Source organism: Epinephelus fuscoguttatus, linkage group LG3 (assembly GCF_011397635.1).
Source record: "Epinephelus fuscoguttatus linkage group LG3, E.fuscoguttatus.final_Chr_v1".
Lineage (NCBI taxonomy): Eukaryota > Metazoa > Chordata > Actinopteri > Perciformes > Serranidae > Epinephelus > Epinephelus fuscoguttatus.
The window spans coordinates 26,518,906-26,540,332 of NC_064754.1; the positions used below are offsets into that span (position 1 = coordinate 26,518,906).

At 40.9% G+C, this 21,427-nt stretch overlaps 1 protein-coding gene across 1 annotated transcript; it reads left to right on the top strand.

Annotated features, from left to right (window-relative positions):
* Window positions 1-473: 473 nt before the first annotated feature.
* On the top strand, window positions 474-18,738 carry ern2 (endoplasmic reticulum to nucleus signaling 2). Its single transcript, XM_049571676.1, has 24 exons — window positions 474-838; window positions 1,568-1,685; window positions 1,783-1,816; window positions 3,212-3,284; window positions 3,367-3,439; window positions 3,626-3,748; window positions 3,848-3,949; window positions 5,644-5,703; window positions 5,830-6,046; window positions 7,618-7,696; window positions 7,940-8,090; window positions 8,779-8,921; window positions 9,229-9,411; window positions 11,468-11,609; window positions 11,861-11,968; window positions 12,069-12,159; window positions 12,894-13,083; window positions 13,187-13,283; window positions 13,440-13,639; window positions 14,511-14,658; window positions 15,043-15,170; window positions 15,408-15,531; window positions 15,629-15,696; window positions 15,948-18,738. The coding sequence occupies exons 1-24, from the start codon at window positions 749-751 to the stop codon at window positions 16,128-16,130; spliced, it is 2,925 nt and encodes a 974-aa protein (XP_049427633.1). The 5' UTR covers window positions 474-748; the 3' UTR covers window positions 16,131-18,738.
* The last annotated feature ends 2,689 nt before the right edge of the window (window positions 18,739-21,427 follow it).

Here is a 21,427-nt window from a genome sequence, read left to right on the forward strand (position 1 = left end):
TACAGATTCCAAGGTACTTTACTCAAGTCTTTTCATGCCATGGCATATTTTTACTCTACTACATCTAGGAATAAATATTGTATATAATTGATCATATAAAGCTGTCAGACAAATATAGAGGAGTAAATAGTACAATATTTGCCTCTGAGGTGTTGTGGACTAGAAGTATAAAGTTGCATAAAATGGAAATACTCAAGAAAAGTACAAGTACTTTGACTGTAAGTAAAGTACTTGAGTAATTGTACTAAGTTACATTGTCCCAGTGCTGTAGGGAGTGTAAGAGGAGAGTGAACAGACAATGACGCACTCCACCACTTTCTATTGCACAAAAAGCCGCTCTTGTTGCGCTCACAACTGCCCTGCTGTCTGTTTCCACGTGTTCCAGCCGTTTCTATAGCCCCGCCCCTTCTGTTCCAACCCTCTCCTCCTATTGGCTGAGCCTCAGCGCAGGGATACGATCGTACCCGCCCCCCTCCGCTGGCTGACAGTCCGCTCCTGACGTCACCGGTTCCGTCCCAACACGGAAATATGGGAAAGTGACAAGAACGGCAACGTTGCTGTTATTATGGATTTAAAGCGGTGCTGCTAGCTTAGCTTTCACCGTGTTTGTTGGTTCTTCGCGCGGCTTTAACGATGTTTAACTGCCGGTGCTAACTCTCTGACAGATGGACGCGCGCGCTGGAAATGGACAGAGAGTTCGACCTCTGTTGCTAGTTCAATAGCTTTAGTCCACCGTTTGTTCACAGCCATGAAGCAAAGTGTTTTGGGGGTCATGGGGGCTGTGGGACGCCTGCTCCTCCTCCTCCTCCTGCTGTCCTGGGAAGGCACAGTATTTCAGGTAAAGTTTGTAACCTTAAACTGTGTGTGGGTGTTTCTGTTATTGTTGTTAGTACCGCTTGGGTCTTGCTATTTCTGCGCAGCGGAGACCGCAACTGGCATCCCACCGCTCCTCTGTGTCTATTTCAGGCTCGAGTAAAGTTGCCATGATATGATGATAGGACGTTTGGTCCAAATTGCCGGAAGAAAGTTAATACTGTGTGTAGTGTGTGTGTGTGTGTGTGTGTGTGTGTGTGTGTGTGTGTGTCTCACTGTGTGTGCGTGTGTTTCAATGTCTGTGCGCGTGCACGAGCGTCTCTATGCATGTCTTGAGTCAGTGTTTCCCATAAAGATATGGTGCTTTCAGTGGTGTGCTGTGCAGTTCTGTGTTGCCAGTTACCACCCGTTAGTGGGTAAATATGGGAGTGGTGAACACACACACGCTCTCAGACAAACACAGACAAGTTCAGTACAGGGTAAAGTCTTGAGAGGAGGAGGAGGAGGAGAAGGAGGAAGGGACAAGGATATCCTGCTAAATGAGGAACTCAATATAATTACTGGAGATGAAATTTACTGCAAAGCTGGGCTGTCAACTCCAGACGGATCTGACACACCCACTAACATGCACACACACAGGCTGCACTGACAGTCTAGCTATGCTGAAATCTCAGATGTTCATGACCTGACGACTGTCAGACAGCTGGTTTTAAGTTCCTTTCTCTTTCTCTTCCTCTTGCTGGCGACCCATCAGGTTGGAGGAGTCAGATCGGTCACCCTCCCAGAATCCCTCCTGTTTGTCTCCACGCTGGACGGTAGTCTGCACGCCGTCTCCAAACAGTCAGGGGACATCAAGTGGACCCTACGAGAAGGTTCATACACATAAACGTGAACACTGTTTTCTAAATCATCACGTTTTTTTGTCATTTTTAAATATTTCTCATGACATTGTTCTTTGATTTCTTTCAGACCCCATTATTCAAGTACCTGTCTACCTCACAGAGTGAGTAACACACATACGTGTGCAAGTACACATGCATATACATACAGTATTTAAACATCCATGCAATACATTAGGAATATGTTCATAGCACAGTATACCAAATTGTGGCAAATTTGTAGTCATGTTTACTTTTCCCCTGATCAGATACTCCCTAGTTGTGCCAATTTTGCAATAATTTAATTCAGCTAAGCCTTAAAAAAAAAACCCCACATTAATTAAATGGAAACTTTTTTTTTTTTTTTAAACCTAGACCCTTATTTCCTATGTTTTTGTGTCCAAGAGACTAATGGGAACAACAGTTTTTAAACTGGGTCAATACTGAGAGAGAGAGCGCTCCAGCCGCACTGGCAGAACAGGCTGCAGTGTAATCCCTACAAGCAATTGCATACTGTCAGTTTCCGTCCATTACAAGTGCTTTTTTCGCACTGACTGGCTCAGATTGTTATTAGAAGTGTCTGACAGCATGATAGAAAAAACCTACAGAGAAATGAAAAGTTTTTCTTTACCTTTCGCTGGTATGTTTGTTACTGTGACCAACTCTCGCCCAAGGAGAAGTCTCATACTGAGGTGACTTGTTGCGGGAAACACAACAGTGGAAACGTTAGAGAGAGTTGGAGAGAGGAGTGAAGGGAAGAGTGTTGGAGTACAGAAAGCATAGCTTAGTGTCATCAAAAGCAGTGGTTCCCAACTGGTGGGTTGCAATCCAAAAGTGGGTCAAGGGTCTGCTCTGAATGGACCGCAAGTGACTCGCAAATGTGTCAAGTTTGTAAAAAACACACTTTATCTTGGAGTACAGTGAATTCTGGCACACAGCTTTTATTGTGAAGTACTGTTTTCTGCTGTTTAGTGAGTTAATAATAAACAGCTACTTAACAGAGGCAGCAAACTAGCTCAACGCCATGACCAAACGCAAGTATGACACTGAATATATTAAACTGTGTGGACCTTGAACTAATGACTAAGGAGAAATCTGGACCCTGTGGCTGCAAGATTTTAGAATGAGACTTCTGCTTTAGCAAGACTATGTTAGACACACAAAGACACAGACCAGATCAGTGAATGGTGAAGAAAAATGTTTTATTTCTCTGCAGGGTCGTTTCCTTTTGTTGTCAGACACTTATGATAACAATCTGAGTCTGTCAGCGACAAGAACAAGCACTTTAAATGGACATAAAGTGACGTGTACAGCTGCCCGTAGCCTCTATCTCAATACTTGATCAATTTCAAAAAATTTGTCTCCATTAATCACTTAGATGCAAAAACATGGGAAAAGGTGGTCTAGGTTCAAAAACCTGACCTTTCAGACAAAGTGAGATATTCAAAGATATATTGGTGCAACAGTGTTGACATACTCCAAATAATCAATGAACTGATGTATGAATGTTGTTTCTGTAGGCCAGGGTTTCTCCCAGACCCCAACGATGGCAGTTTGTACATCCTGGGGGGCAAACACAAGGAAGGCCTGATGGTAAACAATGCAGCACATTTGTGCGCGTGTTTTTATGTGTTAGTTTTCTCTGTATGAGCTTATTGTTTTGATGTACCTGCAGAAACTGCCCTTCACCATCCCAGAACTGGTCCAGTCGGCTCCCTGCAGGAGCTCTGATGGTATACTCTATACAGGTGAGACACTGTGTGTGTGTATTGTATGTGCAGACCTGCTTGGTCTTAAAAATGTGTGTGAGACAGACAGTTGTCAGAGACGGAGCATGACAGACAAGACATAAATATTTGAAATACTGTACTGCTGTTGGCCAACATTTCTGTGTGTGTGTGTGTGTGTGTGTGGGTGTGGGTGTGCACATGAAGGTAAAAAGCAGGATGTGTGGATCGTGGTCGATCCTGAGACAGGCGAAAAGCAAACCAGTTTAACCACCTCCACCTCTGAATCCATCTGCCCCAACACTCCCCTACTTTACATTGGACGCACAGGTATGTCATGCACACTAACATGCATTGCACACATAAAGACACACAGTTGTGCACCTTGGATTTCTGTTGAACTTTGCACCTGTCCTTTTTTTTCCCCAGAATACATGGTTACCATGTTTGACACCAAGACACAGGAGCTGCGATGGAACGCTACGTACAATGATTACTCTGCTCCACCATACGACGACAAACAGGACTACAGTACGTCTCTCACAAACACATCCCCTGCACACACATTGAGTTATGGAGGGTTAATTGGCTGGATTATTTTGAAGTAAACATGAATGTATAACACTCTTGCAGAACCTGCTTTGTGATAAGTTACAGCTTTTAAGAAACAGTGTGGGGATTTAGGGGGATTTGGTGACATCTAGCAGTGAGGGTTGCAGATTTCAACCAGCTGAATCTTCTCCTGATTAGAATTCCTTCAGTGTTCATTGATCGGGAGGTTTTTACTGGGAACAGAAGTCTTTTCCTCTAAAAACACTGAATAAAGCAGTTTCATGTCACAAAATGGTGTTTCTCTGACGCTGTTTGGCATGTCGGAGGCAGGCCATTTGCCCAGCACCTGCTAATTTGTGCTGACACTATTCCTCTGATAACTTCCAATCAAGATGTTCAGAAGAATTTTATCAGTAGTTGAATTATCCACAGAGGTCTCTTCCTCTCTGAAACAAACAGACATAGTGGTTTAAACACAGAATAAAGCAGTTTCAGATTTTACAAAGTGTTTTTCAGAAGCTCTTGTTGCAATGGGGCTGCCAACGATGGCTGACATGAAAACATAATTGGCCCTAACTAGAGCCTTTGTTTGGTTTGTCCATTCTGAGCGACTGTAGAAACATGTCGGTGCAATTTAGTGATCTCCATAGCGGAGGACCTGCCCGCTATATAGATATGAATGACTCATTCTAAAGTAATGAAAACACAATGGTTCTTATTTCTTATTTATTTTCTTATTTTATTATACACTAAAGAAAACATATAAAGGGCAGCTGTTGCAGTGGACATTCCTGCAGTCAGCATGCCAGTGGCATACTCCCTCAAAACTTGGGACATTGTTGGCATTGTGTTGTGTAATTAAACTGCACATGTCAGGGTGGCATTTAATGGTGATCAGTCCAAGACACACCTGTGTAGTAATGATGCTGTTTAATTAGCATCTTGATATGTCACACCTGTCAGGTGGAGGGCTCATCTTGGAAAAGGAGAAGCGCTTACTGACACAGATTATAACACATTTTAGACCAAAATGTGAAAGAAATATATGTTTTGAGTGCATAAAAATGTCTCAGATCTTTCATTTAAACCTGTGAAAAACTAGAGAAGAAACAAAAGTGTTTAAGTTTTTAGTTCAGTTCATATTCAGTTTCTGTCAGTCCCCTAAATCTTTCACACTGGATCTTTAAAAAACACATCTTTGGATACATGTATTTACAGAACAGGTGCATTTGAGAAGAATTAGAGTCACTTTAGTCACTGTAATGTTATATTTATAACATGTAAGTGCTAATTTATATTTAAATGTGTTGTCTAACTATTTTCAAGGTCAAGGATTCACTTTCTTCTCAAAGTTTAGTTATTTACTTCCACCAAGGAGATGTTAGATCTCAGATTGAGGTCACATAAAGTATTAAGTTAAACCATCAGTCAAAGAAAAAGTTAGAAATATTGTACTTACTTGAATGAGTCAAGTCAGGCCGTGCCTTTTGATACATGTTGTTTGAGATATAGATTTAGCTCTAAGTGCTTTCTGGTGTAATATTCATATTTAAAATATGCAGATAAAGCTGTTTAAAACGTGGCAATCAAAAGAACAAAGACTTTGTTCATTCAAATCTGCAAGCATGTGTGAAAGACTCAAAGCTGACACGTCCAACCTGTTGCACCTACAGAGATGGCCCATCTTGTGTCGAGTGGTGATGGTCTCGTTGTGACAGTTGACAGAGAGACAGGTAGGGGGAGGTGTGTGGTTTTATTATGTGAATATTTTATCACCTTTTATGTGTGTGAGAGGTTGATGTGTTTATTTACATCTCAACTCCAGCATAAGTCTGCAAGTGTGTGTTTCTGTCTTTCAGGTGACGTCTTGTGGAGTCAGAACTATGGATCGCCCGTCATAGGGGTCTACCTGTACTCCGGAGACTCTCTGAGACACGCCCCCCACTTGTCCCTCGCCATGGAAACGCTTCGCTTCCTCACCTTCTCTTCTGCCAACGACCAGGCAGACACACACTCTACACTGAAGTGGAGCTATCAGTTTGTGAAGGAGCAAGCCAGCGCACAAGCACAGCTTGTGTAAGAATAACATTATAAACATGAATACGAAAGAGCCTTGTAATGTTCATCCGTCTGATTACATTATTTATTCAAGTGCTAACTAGAGGGCTCTCAGACTGCACAAAGCCTGGCCAACACTTTTCCAATTTGCTCCTACAAGCTTATTTAAAATTTAAGTAAGTGATGATACACTGAAAGGTGTCCTGGCATTGAAATTTAATGGGGGGGCGGAAGATCAAGAACTGCTGAATCTGTTATTTTCTTTGTCAGGTTACCTTAGGTTTTTTCAAGTGGGGTCGAATGAGGTACTTAATCACAGTCAGTGTATTACCTGCAGTAGATGGTGGTTGGCATGACTCAAATTTGGAGAAGCAGGAGTACCAAAACGGGAGCTAACCAGTGTACTGCTGTGGATGGAGGGCAGGAGCAAAACGTATGCTAGCCACCTAAAAAAGCTCACCGTAAATAATCAATAACAGCTTTAGTGTACGCTATATTTGGAATATTTTCATCACTTAACTTTGCCGTCAGACGGCCCTTTATGATGAGGGACTGAACTGAAACAGAAACTAAACTATGCTCTCTTTAAAGGCCCCAGACTCCATTTATAGAAACAGTCTTGTGTGACTTTGGTGAATCTGAAGTAACCCTTTTAAACTTTAGTCACAAAACAACACAAACAAATAGAATAGAATGAAATATATGTTTCTTGTCCACCATGGGCTCACCAAAACACAAAAGACAACATTATAAAAAGCAGACAAATAGTCAGTAAAACAAACATACAAAGTCATTACAAAACACTCAACACATTAAATCAGCTCATTGTCTGTCTGTGTTTAAATACTCATCAGTCACCTTGTTGAAACTGATCGCAGCAGCGGTAGGCCTGCAGCTCTTGTGTTTGGAGTTAACATGACGGTTTTTGCTAATGGAGTCTGGCTTTGAAAAGAGCATAGACAATGGCTTCAGTGCCACGCCAAAAAGGCCTGTTTGATGGCAAGGTAAAGTGGTGTAAATATTCTACAGTGTACAGGGTTTTTTTTAGGTAGCTGAAATATACTTTGCTGCTGCCCCCTACCAAAGCAGAGCTTTGCTTAGCTTCCATGTCACTACTACTCTCTGCTTCTGCAAACTGGTGGTGTGCTAAACGCTATCTACTGTAGGTAGTACACTGAAACAATCCCCTGCGATCCCTTTAAAAACATCACCCACTCTATTTATCCTTGGTTAGGTTTGTTACCACTGTGAGTTAACTGGAACGGCAGCATGAGCTATTGGTGCTGCAGTTTAATATACAGTGTCTAGTGTGCTGATTTACAGCGGTTGTTAAACTGTTGGCTGGAGCTATATTTGAAATGACGGGGTTATTTCTTTTAAAGGACACCTGCCAGCCAATCAGAAACAAGTATTTTTTGTGACTTTATAACAGTGACAAAACTTGATTCAAACTGGTGTTTGGTTTATTTCTTGTCTTGAGTCCAATTAATCTATTCCATGTGATAAAAATCACTACATGTTTGAGGTATCCTAATGAAAAATGAATAAATAATTAGCTGAGAGAATAACATGACTTTTTTCTCGTTAAGACCCACTCTCTATGTCGGAAAACTGGACACTCACCTCTACGCCTCTACGTCCCTTGTCCACCATGGAGTCTCATTAGTGGTGAGTGTAAATATATAATCTGTGTTCATCGTATAACTGCACTCACACTGACAGTTCTTTTAGTCATCCATGTCTCGCATCCTGTGGAGATTCTCCCTCCTGCTTCAACAGGACACTAATAGTAATTACAGTGATCAGATCAGGTGTGTCAGACAGACAGGAACTGATAATAAGTTGGGGCGATGACAAGATGACAAGATAGCTGTTATGTGACTGGTTTTCTGCTTCTTGTTGCCGTGGCAGCCTCGGGGACTGACTTTGGCTCGAATCGAGGGTCCGGTGACAGCTGGAGTGACAGTCAGAGAGCGAGGGGAGTGTGAGATTACACCGTCTACCGATGTACGCTACCCACCAGGGAGCACATACAGCCAGAAAAACCACTGGCTGCTAATAGGTAAACACACAAACCCACACACACAAACCGTCATTAGTGGATGTCATTCAATAGCAATGAAAATTTAAACTTCCTAAAAGGTGGGTGGCTGATCAAACTAAACTACTTCTGTAATCTTATGGTGACATGTACCTACTGCCATAGCATATTAATATGAATTGAGTGTATGTATTGTGTAAACTATACTTCCAGATCACAGAGTAATTATCAAGGTTCTTTATTTTCTTGCGAAACATATTGATTGAGAAAAGTGTTAATTTAAAAATGACAGCAAGATATTTGATCCCCATCGCTGCAGAAGGTGCATTCTGTCTGCCTGTGAGCAGAGAAGCTACATGGGGCTTAAACAAGCAAACATCACAATAATTTATGCTTAGAAAATCCTTATGTTCAGCGTGTTTCAATCTGCATGCAGAGACATTAAAATTCATCCTCAAGCTTTTTTCTTGTTGAGGAAGAGTTTAATTCACCTGGAATATAATTACTAGTTAAATGACTCTCTTCTCAAATGTCCAAATCTGAAATCCTTTTACACTAGCTTAGTTTTTGAAAGCAAGAAAAAAAGGTCACAAAACTCCCTCAAATTTATAATATCCCGGATTTAATGACCACTCAAGAAAGTATCCAAACCCCAACACAAACACAGACACTCACGCAGCTCTAAATGCATTATATCCATGTGTTTTAGGTCATCATGAGCTCCCTCCAGTCGCTCACACCACCATGCTGAGGGATTTCCCAGCCGGCCTGCAGCGTTCTGGCGAGGCAGTCATCCCCCCTCGACCTTCTGCCTCCTCTGCCTCCCCTGCCTCCTACTACCATCAGCGCTACGTGAGTCACAGCTCCAAACTACCTCTGTGTCACTGCAGCAGTCTGCACCTGAGAGTCAGTACATCACAGGAATGATATCTGACAATAGCCCTCTCCTATCAGTTTATTACTGTCTGTTACAGCACACTTGAAGCTGTCTCAGAGACCAAGGCAATGATGTGACAAACTGCCAAATGCCCCATTAACAGCCACTTATCACCATAAACTGCTTTACGGAGAACAATGATGACAAACAAAGATAAAAACAAACGACACCTCATTATATTTCCATTTTTTCTCGTCCCTGTTGTCTTTTTGTGTCCTTCAGTTCCAGGCAGTTGCTGGTGGCCATAGCGACACTAATGCTAATAGAGAAGAGGTGGATGGGAAGACGACAGGACAGAAACCGGCTGCCGTGCTGCCTGTCTATATGACTCAGGACCGGCTCACTTTGGCTGTTCTGACGCTGCTGCTGGGAGGGTGGCTGGCCTTTGCGCTCACATACCCTGTTGTGAGTTTGTGTGTTTTTTGTCTAGTTGTTTGGATGCATGTGTGTTTGAGATGTTTTTCAGGTTTATAGGAACATATGGTGACAAACTGTCAATCTCAGGCAGTCGTGATGGTACGAGCAAGAGCTTGAAAGTATCCTGTGGAGTTTTTGCAGCGCTACAGGGCTGTTTTTCTATGAGTGGGTCACTGTTTTGTTTATCTTGCGCACATTCACAAAGATGCACATGCATGTGAGTGCATACCTGGATGATGTGAACAGTTCCGCCGTCAGTTTTACACTATTCCACTATTTAGCAGGTGGTGGTATCACTCCAAGATATGCAGCAATGCATCAGAAAAGATAGGGCAGAAGACGACTGATAGCAAGTAGGGATGTCCCGATTAAGTCTTTTTTCCCCTGATCCCGAACCAAGTAATTTAATATTGAGCTTATGCTGCTACCGAGTCCTGTTTTTTCTAGATAATACAGCTGCATAGTGCACACTTCAAGTATTTTAGTCATTAAAATCAATGCAGTGTATATGCCTGACAATTGTATAGCTTTGCAGTGCATCAAGAAAAAAATTCCCGACATCCAAGCTGATCCATTATTTTCTTTTTTCTTTTTTTTTTTTAACAAACTAATGATAAAAATAAAATAACAGACACTTTCTTCTATCTTTTTGGCCTTGTGGCCTTCTTAAGGGAATGTATCTGTCCCTTTAAGATAGTATTTTCTAGTGTTTGTTGATTTGGTGCAGCCTTTGCTTGAGTTACCTGAACAAACTGCATTCCGCTGTGTGTTTATTTTCGTCAATTGCACATCTTTCATGTGGATTACATTAAAAATTTTGTCATATTGGATGTTTGCTCGCGGGATTTTGTTGCACTTGCAGTGGCGTGGTGGAAATACAGTAGTTAAATACATCAATAAACATTGTCATAGTGCATTTTGATGTTGTTTATGGTGTGTGGTGTTTCCCTGTGGGAGGGACTCAGCCTCTGCTCACACACACAGAGTGGAGAGACAGATAGACAGCAGAGAGTTGGAGAGTTGACGATGGCTGGAGTCCCAAGTTGCTGTGCGTTAACGCATCGCAGAAAAAAACATTTGTGTGACAGCTGATAAAAGATTGGATCTGGCTCTATGTGGCTCAGTATAGCCAATCCCGATAGTTAACACATGCCTTGATTGGCCCAAATACAAATTACTGAGATAGGATGGGGACATCTGTAAAAAGCTAGGGCATGGATGGAAATAATGGTAGATTTAAAAAATCCAAATATTTAAACATAATCATAACACATTTTAGATACACACAGTGCATGTTAGTGAGCATTAGTGAATGCAAACATAACTTTTGTTTGTTTATACAAAAACTCCACAGGGTGCCCTAAACTCTTACCAAAACACAAACTCTTTTTGGCTGCATTTTTGTTTGGTCTTTTGAGGCTGCTCTCAGTGAAAACCTAGAAGTAGAAACCACACAAGTTTGCTTTCAAATAGATTTGCCTTAGTAATACAATAAAATAGCTTTATGTGATGTCTCTCCATGTATACATTCGACTTATTATTAACAGGGATAAGAAAAAGATTTTAAAAAAATAACCAATACATGTCTTCGTGTACAGAAATTTGGGCAATAAATCATAATAGATAAGTTAAAATGTATTTGTAGAGCAAAATTTCTCATGAGTGCTGTGCTGCTAACCTCTAATGCAAAATGCTTACACTATGAAACTCTTTGAAACAGCACTCATGCCTCAAATTCATGCATTACTCAGTTCATATAATGAAGGATAATTTGTCGCTGAAATAATGATTATGGGGCGGCATGCACTTCAAATGCCTTTTTCTTTTATCAGTGTCTCAACACTTGTCTTTCATGACATTTAGGCTGAGTGGTAGTTTGCTGTGTTTTTAGTGACAGTGCCGCAGCAGTGTTGTAAAAGAGAGCTTTATAATGTCATACTCTTTCAAAGAAGAGCTCCAGCTATTTGTCTGCTTCAATACTGACTCTCAACCGGCATCTTCCAACAGTGTTTAATATGATCTGTATCTGTGTATGTTTCTCCAGCGCACAGCTCATCGGCTGAAAGCTCAAAGGCAGCTGGAGGAGGCTCTTGAGTCTCGTCTCCAGCGCATGCAGACAAACATGCAGACCGTGACCCAGGTCCCCTCAGACGCAACCCTCTCCACTGACACAAACATCTCCACTGGTGAGTTACTTAGAACACAAGTTCTCTGTCAGGCTGTGTTCTCTTTATTTAATGACCTTTGGCCCCAGTTCAATGATTAAACATTTTCCTTTGAATAGCACTTGAGAAATGGATTATTAAACTGCATAAATAAGTGTTGAAGTATAATTTTTCTTAGAGCCTAGACATCATCAATATTCTTCAGTTCTTGATTAAACTGGGTGCAGAGAAAGAGACACACACATTGAATATCTTCACTTTTCTGTATTCAGAGTCTCAGCCTGCATCTGCTGACCCTCCACCTAGTCCTCGCACTCACAGCGGGGGCAGCACTTCAGATGTCGATAGAAACGGCACCTCAGGGCCCCGACCCACAGCGGGTAATACATCAAACTGTATATTATTTTCTCTTGTCCCTCAACATTCAGATGAGATTAATTCCTAGCTGCTTCATTCTTCCTTCCTCTCTCGCTCTCTCAGAGGGAAACAGTGAGGAGGTGCAGGTTGGTAAAATCTCCTTCACACCATCTGAGGTGCTTGGACATGGCACAGCGGGAACATTTGTGTTCAGGTACAGTATGTGTATTTAATTTTTTGAATGCGCCTGGCCCTCAAATTACCGTATTGGATTTGCATGTTTTAGATCATTAAGTGCTAAACTGGTGTGCTTTACATTTCTGCCACACATTTTCTTACCACCCACATAGACTTTTGCTTATTACCACTTTGTTTATTTGTTGTTGGCTGGCAGCCAGATGTTAAATCTTGGATGTTGGAGAGTCAGTAAACACACCATCAGATAAACTGTTTTCTAAACAGTCCACTGCATACCTCTACAAACAGCATATTACATAATCCATGCATAATATACAGTCTATAATACATATAAATATAATATAAAGGTGACTAAATGGTCACTGTGATTTCAAACAGATTGTGGCTTCAACAGTAGACTTCACTTTCACCCTGGAGGTCATGACAGTGTGACAGACAGCCAGCTTTAACAATACCAGGACTCAAAAACTGACACAGCTAAATGGAATGCAGCCATTGTTAATTTTAATTAGTTACACCTGTGTTTTTCCCCATGTGAAATGTCAAAATGTCTCCAACAACAAAGACATTTGATTTTTATGGTGAAAATCAAACTAAATATTTATGGTATGCTTTGTAAAGGAAACACTATCACCGTACAAAATGTGCTAATGTTAACAAACAACAACACACTGAGTTTCTGAGATAAACTTCATTGTTCTGTGGCACATACAGTACTGTGCTTAATGTCTTCTTTTTTCGGGACTTTAGGGGTAATTTTGATGGACGCCACGTAGCGGTGAAGCGAATATTGCCGGAGTGTTTTGAGGTAGCAGAACGCGAGGTGCAGCTCCTCCGAGAGTCTGACACACACCCAAATGTCATCCGATATTTCTGCACAGAGAGAGACCGCCTCTTCACTTACATCGCCATTGAGCTGTGCACTGCAACCCTGCAGCAGGTCAGTACTGTAGGGCCTTTATGTTATCCTTATTAAGTAGTTCCTATTTAACATGACATCCCTTAATAACAAAACCATCATATGTTTTTATGTGTCTGTGCAGTATGTGGAGGATCCGTCTTGTTTTCCTGAGCTGAATCCTATAACTCTGCTGGGACAGACCATGAGCGGCCTCTCACACCTCCACTCGCTCAACATAGGTCTGAGTTACACACTCATATAGATAAATACACGTACACATACAAGTGTAAACAGAGATGATGTTTCTAAATTCTTTCCTCCAGACACAGATGGCACTTTAGCACAGCTTAACCTGAACAGCTAAGCATTGTTTTCTTCATCATCTGTCCGCTTAGTCCATCGTGACCTGAAGCCCAGAAACATCCTCCTTTCTGGTCCCAGTGCACTGGGTCGAGTCCGAGCTCTCATCTCTGACTTTGGACTCTGTAAGAAGATCCCAGACGGTCGGAGCAGCTTCTCTTTGCGGTCAGGAATACCAGGAACTGAAGGGTGGATAGCTCCTGAAGTACTGCGGGATACTCCTGGCAACAAACCGGTAGGTTGCGCCCACATATTCAGCAGAAGTGTCTTTCTTTGAACATTAGGTCAATTTGTTAGCTAAAATGCCACAGTGAGAAAGTTATAGATGATAAAACAGGTTCATATGTAGCTCAGAGGTCTGTGCACCTGTTCCAAAATTTTCATTGTGTCGTGTGAATTTGAATCAGACATGTGCCAAATAGTTTATAAAAGAATTATTACTTCTTTTAAGTGTTGTTCACATGCCATGTTATTTGTGCTCTCAAATTTATGGTGGTCAGTGTAGATGTCTGGAAGGCTCGCTCAAAAATTTAGAGTGACACCACTACAGGGCACAAGTGTTCCCAAGTCCCAAGTGCCTATCTTTCAGGGCTCAGCGGCTGCACTGTAAGATAAACAAAGTTAAACTTTTGGAGTGCAGCAATGAGCACCGCATGTCATGTGATGAGGAACAACCAGTCACAAACATCAGATATCTTTCCTTTCTTCCATAAATATCAGTTGGTGATAAATGTGAAGGAGAAGTTGATCATTTTAGTGCAGGGCTTCTCAGAGGTTTAAATCTGTCCCACGGATATTTTAGGCTATGATATGGTGCTGGTTATGGTCTTACAGCAACGTCAGGCACAACTTGCCTCTGCACCATTTAAAGCTGGCAAAGAGCAGGCACAGTTTTACCACCCAGAGCGTGACCTTGCTATTTCCACAGTTTTAAAGACGATGCATGTGTCCCGACCCTAAAACCTTTATATTTAATTTTTTTATAGAGACTTTTTTTGTCCCTAAATACATCTTAACCCACAAACTAAGTGGACCCCAAGATTGAGGAACTCTGATGTAGAGATGGGTATTTTGTCTGATCCATTGTCCTTCTTTTCTCTCTACAGACAGCAGCTGTGGATGTGTTCTCAGCAGGCTGTGTGTTTTACTACGTGGTCAGCAGGGGGCAGCACCCTTTTGGTGATGCATTACGTCGACAGGTCAACATCCTGTCAGGAGAATATTCACTCTCGCATTTTATGGAGGATATACATGGTGAGAGTGGTGTTTTTGCAAATGTCTTTCCTGGCTTGGTTCACGCGTAAACATGTTTTTATGCCGCATCATTAAAGCTTGTTCAGTCAGTTCCTCCACAATACTTCTGCATAAAATTCTCTAATAGAAAGATTCTGATTTATCAAACCACCTCCTTGTCTTGCATTAAAAGATCTAGTGAACCACGATGATAAAATCACAACTCAACAATTCAACTTCTTCGCCAATACATTCAGTGCTCAAAGGATTTTCTTGCTATGACTTCTTCTATGACTTCTGCGTCTTAGGTAGAACTGTCTCTCAAGACGAAGGTTGGAAGGCTGTATTTTGGACAAAAGTAAAATAATACATGAAAACCTGACAACTGTTTTTCTCTTAATTTAGATGACGTCATAGCACGGGATCTGATTGAGCAGATGATCAGTGCAGAGGCTGAGTCCCGGCCCTCCACAGCCTGTGTGCTCAAACATCCGTTCTTCTGGAGCCCAGAGAAGCAGCTGCTCTTTTTCCAGGTGTGTAAAATCAGTTGGTCATACATACACAAAGGATCAGCTGTCTCTCTTGTGATACTACAGGCCTCTTTTAATGATTACTAGTTTGAAAAAGTTATTTCTTTCTGGTTTATTCTAATTAGATACATTTTTTTTAAAATTTTCTGATAATAAACACAGAGCAGGAAACGTGCAAAAGGGTCTAAGTATGTATGTGGGAGGCGTAGTTTCTTTTTTAACATTTGTGTGCTTATGTAGGACGTCAGTGACCGCATAGAGAAGGAACCAGCAGATAGTCCCATTGTGGTCAGACTGGAGACTGCAGGAAGAGGAGTGGTGCGAACCAACTGGAGGATGCATATCTCAGTGCCTCTGCAGACAGGTAAAGGCACCAGCACACCCACACAGTATCACATAACTGCTCTGTTCACACCTGTGCAGGACGGTCTGTAATCCATTTCTTCCTGTGTGCGTTCCAGACCTGAGGCGGTTCAGGACATATAAAGGAAACTCGGTCAGAGATCTGCTGAGAGCCATGAGGAATAAGGTCAGCGTGCATGCTTACTGATACACCTAGGCCAAATCCCAAAATACCCCTTGTCCCTACCACTTAGCCCTTACCCCCTTTGTTGTGTGTGTTCACATGTAGGGCTATGGTGACCCGATTCTTGTTGGGAGTGCAAGGCGGCACTCAAAAATGAGGGCTAGGGGTGGAAATAAGAAATGGGATTAGGCCTAATATTTTTTCATACATGGAGACACACTCTGACACATGTGTGTTAATGTTGCATGTTACAGAAGCATCACTACCACGAGTTGCCAAAGGAGGTGCAGGAGACTCTCGGCGAGCTGCCCGAAGGCTTCGTCAGCTACTTCACCTCACGGTTTCCACGGTTACTGATGCATACACATGCTGCTCTGAGCATCTGCTCCAGTGAGAGACTGTTTCACCCCTACTATCTGTCCCCCAACGCCAAATAGCATTGACATGACTCTGCACTCCATGCTCTGCACACACACTGGAGAAGTTTTTTGTGAGCAACAGAAATCGCTGACAGTGCCCCATTATTGCTTTTGTAAAGCCCATACCGATTTTTGGGGGAAGATACAGTGCTGTGAAAAAGTTTTTTATATCCCTAAAGTTTTTGTTATTTCCTTTTTCTGCAGCTGTTGATCAAGAAACGATTTTAATCAAACAGAAAACACTAAGAGTACGCACATTCGGAAAGGCTGCATACATTTGTTATATTAATCATAGCAATGTTTTTAAACTACATCTTAATGTGTAACTCCATCAGAATTGTTTATAAAATAAATTAGGTGATTCTTACTTTTGCCGGAGCGACATCTGATTTTGTTTGTGGGAAACAAACACATTATAGATCTTGAATGAGATCTGGAGAGCACAGTTAACGGAAGAGCTTTTTAATAAGGTGCAGCAGGGAAAAAAAGACAAAAAGTGTAATAACCATGTCCTGTTACAGCACTGGTTTGAGCTCTAAGTTAGCTGATGTGTGGAGATTTTTTATCCTTATTCTACATTGCAGTCCTTTTTAAAGTTTTTAATAATTTATTGTTTTTTAAAAGCAAAAATATTATATAATGGCCAGCCCCCCAATCCCAAATTAAATCCCTTGTTCCTTGGCCTATTGCACAGTATTTTATTGAAATATGTTTATAAATTTGCAGATATCCTGCTAACAGACCAACAAACGGGTCTGAAAACATAACTTCTTTGACAGAGGGAATTGTATAGTTTTTTTTTTTTTTTTTTAATGAATATTTTTCCATTTTTTTTCCTCTACTGGATAATTAATAGTATAAATACAGACAGGAAACCAAGGGAGAGAGGGGGTTATAACCAAGTGGCAGCCTCCGGTGCTAAAATAATGAAGCCACTATGGAAGTGCCAAAAACTGCAGTTCCTTAAATGGCCACTTGAGGCTGGCTCCTGAAGCGAATAACTCCCCACAGACCCCCATGTTAAACAGCCAAACTTTACAGCAGAAATAAACATGTTTACAACCTGGTACAAAAAACAGTTTTGGTCTCTATAGCTCATTTTAACATTCATGACAACTGTATGGGGTTGAATTTTACTATAACTCACCTGTTTACATTTCATTAAGAATTAAAGTTAAAGTTGAAGCTTTAAAGTTGGAGTCCGCAAACCAATGGGTGACGTCATGTTACCAAGTCTAGTATTTCAGGTGTCGGCGAGTATGCCAATAACTGATCCAGCATTGTAGGCACTATTGGAGGCTTTTCCAATACTGGTATCATAACGACTCTAACTTAAAGGGTAATGCCAGCATTTTTCAACCTGGGCCCTATTTTCCCGTTGTTTTGTGTCTAGGTGACTAAAAGGAACAACAATATTTGAAATTGCTCCAGTATTGAACGAGAGGGATGCAGCCAACAGCAGTGAAGCAGGCTGCAATATAGCCACTAGGGGTCAGTTTACGCCCACTCAGAGTGCTTTTGCCACTGACTGGCTCAGATTGTTGCTATTAATGTCTGACAGTATTATTGAAAGGATCCCAACAGAGACAGACCTTTTTATTTAAGAGTAAGATCCTTTTTGTTTAACAAAACAGCCCCAAAATTGATTTAACCAATTCCACCAGAGTCCATTTGAATAAAAAGTAATTTTATTATCGTAAAACACACTTCAGTCAAAGTCAGCAAAATCAAAATAAAATTCAAAAGCCATCTTGCTCTGTCTTCCCACTGTTCCAGCAACCACCAACCCTGGTTTGGTTGAAATAAGCCCTTAATTCACCCAGTTAGATGTGAAAATATACTGGCTCCAAACATGCTGATGGGTTTGGCAATGCCTATTTTGGGGCTGTATTTGGTTAAACTCTTCAGTAAAAATGGTCTATCTCTGTTTGGATCCTTTCCATAATGTTGTCAGACACTTTTAATAACAGTCTGAGTCTGTCAGTGGTAAAAACATCACTTTTAGTAGATGTTCATTAACGGAGCACAAATGCCCCAAAGTGGTTAAATTGCGGCCGTTTAACCGCTGCCATCTGCAGCACTCTCATCCAATACTGGACCAATTAAAAAATTGTTGTCTCCATGGTCCCACCAAAAATTTGGGAGTATAGTACTTTTAGAACCAGTAACAGTAACAGCTCTGGCGTCCAGATTAAACATCATTATGTGAGGTGCACAAACTTTGTCACAGCATTGTAGGTAGCACAAACACTGGAGAGCAGGTTTTATGAGAAGTAAAGCTTGTGCTGCTGTTACAAGTTATAGAGGAAATCTGTTTTATATCTATTTACCAGTTAAACCACTTACTTCCCCTCTGTCCCTGTTGCTGCTGTGCTTCTCTCAGCTCCTCTGTAGAAACTGCCAAAGAATATTTACTTTGCTTTTTGTTTTTATGTATTTGATATGTGTGTCTGAATGTAGCTACGCTGACTGAAGAATGTACTGAGCCTTTCTGCAGCCTTGTTTTTTCACTGATGGCAGTACATTCAGTGAAATAGTCAAATATCATGACACTGTTAAAATGTGGGCAATGTGCTATACTGAGAAAATCTGATTTATGCAGGCAATAATGAAACCACAGAAACTACATTTGTGCATTTTATTTGAATTTACAGACATTTTGTTTACCCATTTTCAACAGTAATGCAGTATACTCCACCACTCCTGTCTTGAATGTCGGCATTGCTGGAGCTTTTGAGCCTCTCTGTTCTCACAGAGTGCCAATAAACACTCTCAGAGATATGTGAAATATCTCCCTGTAACTACCGGATAAAGGTTTTTTCATTAGTCTGCAGTAGAAGGAATGATGAAGAATCCAACTTTTGTACTTTTTTTGGATGCTTGAATTAAAGTGACACGGTGGGTGTGCTGAAGAATTAATAAATCAAGTGTTGTCGTCAGTTTGTAAACAGACAGAGAAAAGGACACTGTAAGTAATTTTTACTCTCTCCAGTATCAGTACAAATGGGTTGATGTTGATTGGAAAAATAAACTGACAAATGTTTTACTGACTTTACTGTTGGACAAATGTAGAGGAATTACCTTATAATGCTCCACGAGTTTTGAAATTGGTTCACTATCGAGAGAGACCGCTGCAGCCAGTGTACAGTGAAACCACTCGGGCTGTGTGTGCAGTATACTGGCTCACATTGTTATTATTAGGGCTGTCAAGCAATTAAAAAAATGATCCAATTAATAACGTGCTCTGTGATTGATTAATTTAAATTAATCACATATATCAATTTTTGCTGTGAAAGTTTTTTTAAAAAAAATATTTCAGTTCAAATGAATTTTGGCAGATGTGTCGCAGTAAAGCTGCTGGATTTTGGACACAATTGTCCCTGTCCTCGACTGCCGAAACTGGTCTGCAGTCCATTTTGCAAGAGAGTTAGTCAGTCGGTCACAGGTTGACTGATTCAGTCAGTCTGGCCTTCAATGAAACATCAGGTCAGAGGGCACCACATACCACAATTCATCAGCCTTAATTTCTTTAACGCGTTTTTTCCCTGTGATTAATTAATCAAAATTAACGTGAATTTGACGGCCCTAATTTTATTATTGTAAGTGTCTGACAACATTACCGAAAGGACCTGACAGAGAAATGAAACGGTTGTCCTTACCTTTTGTTGATCCAGTCTGTTTGTTTTTGTGTCTAACCAAGTCTCATTGCAAGAAGTCCCATTTTTCATGTTGTCAAAATCAGCTAAATATTCATCCATGACAGTGAAAATCTTTTAGAAATCACTCAGCTACGCTTTCTGTACTGAAACACTAACAAGCTATGACCGGCACTTCTCTCTCCCACTCTCCCATTATTTTCTTTCTGCAACAAGTCACCTCTTGCTAGATTTCAGAACAAGACTTCTCCTGTGGAGACAAAACAGAACAGAACAAGCGAAAGGTAAGGAAAAACTTTACATTTCTTTGCAGGGTCCTTTCTATAATGTTGTAAGACACTTCTGAGCCTGTCAGTGGCGTAGGACGTAAATTAAAGGTGCTCATATTCCTTTAAAACTTACTGTAAAATTTGCCATGTTGAAGACTGAAAACAAAAGAGACAAACAGAATGAATCACTGCATCCCAAAAATATAGAATAATTTGAATATTTACTCTGTAAGACACCTTTTCATAGTTAGAATATTAAATGAAATATTTATTACGAAAAATGACCACAAAAGGCGTCCATAAACAGTAAATATATGGATTGATATCAACAGTATGTTAGATACTGTGTTGTTGTGTGTAAGTGTTGTCTATAACAATTTTGTACAGTGTCCAGCACTGCATTGTTCAGTTCAACATTTTCTCTCATTAGATAAAATGTCTCCACTGTCTCTTCTCACCCTGGATGTTTAATTTAGACATGGCTGTCTGCTGGAAGGATAACATTTCTGTCCTCCTCAGTTTGCCTCAGCTGATATCACTGAGACAGAGAGATGCATAAATTACTGCGCCCAGAACAGAAGATTCAGACGTTTCGGGCCTTGTTACAGTCGAGTCGCTACAGGCTTGACTAGATGTGATAAAACCATGCAGGATAAAAACAGGAGACAGATTAAAAATAAAAGTCTTAATTGCAGAGATGTGTAGTATAGTTGTTTCACCTAATTGCAGCTGTGTTATTTTCATTCTGAAACCAAGTGGAGAGGAAAACCTCATGCTGCTAGTGTTGATAGACATCTGAAAGAATAATGGTGTTTGCATGTAATTTAAAGAGTAAATGATGCATTAGTAATGATGCACTCTGAGACATTAATTACGCTACGTGAGACTTGACATTTAAAATCTGATTTTTTTTTTTTTTCCTCCTCACCATGAAACAACAGCTTTAACACAATCAGAGTGTATTTTCCCTCCTGACAGTGCAGCCTGGGAATGTATGAACAATTAGCCACATGTCAAAGACTATAACAGCAGGTATTATGCATGCATTCACTCAGAACCCACTAATTTATTTTAAACAATACCAGCGAAATGACCAGGATCAGGCAGCTCAGTGTTATCATAAAATAGTCTGACTTGCGCGTGATGACAGGTCACACACTCACTGATGTAAACAGAGGAAATTGAATGTGTCAAATACACACTGAGCCGCTCTGTATGACTGACTCACACAAAACCTGGCGAGTGTACAATCTGCAGGCATGGGTATATTTTCCCAGAAAACTCGTCAAGGAATTAATGTTGTGTCTGGGAAGTGTTTGGATTCATCCCAAACTACACAAGTCACTTTGTGGTTCCCAGAAATCCTCAGTCACAGATTGTTTATGTTATA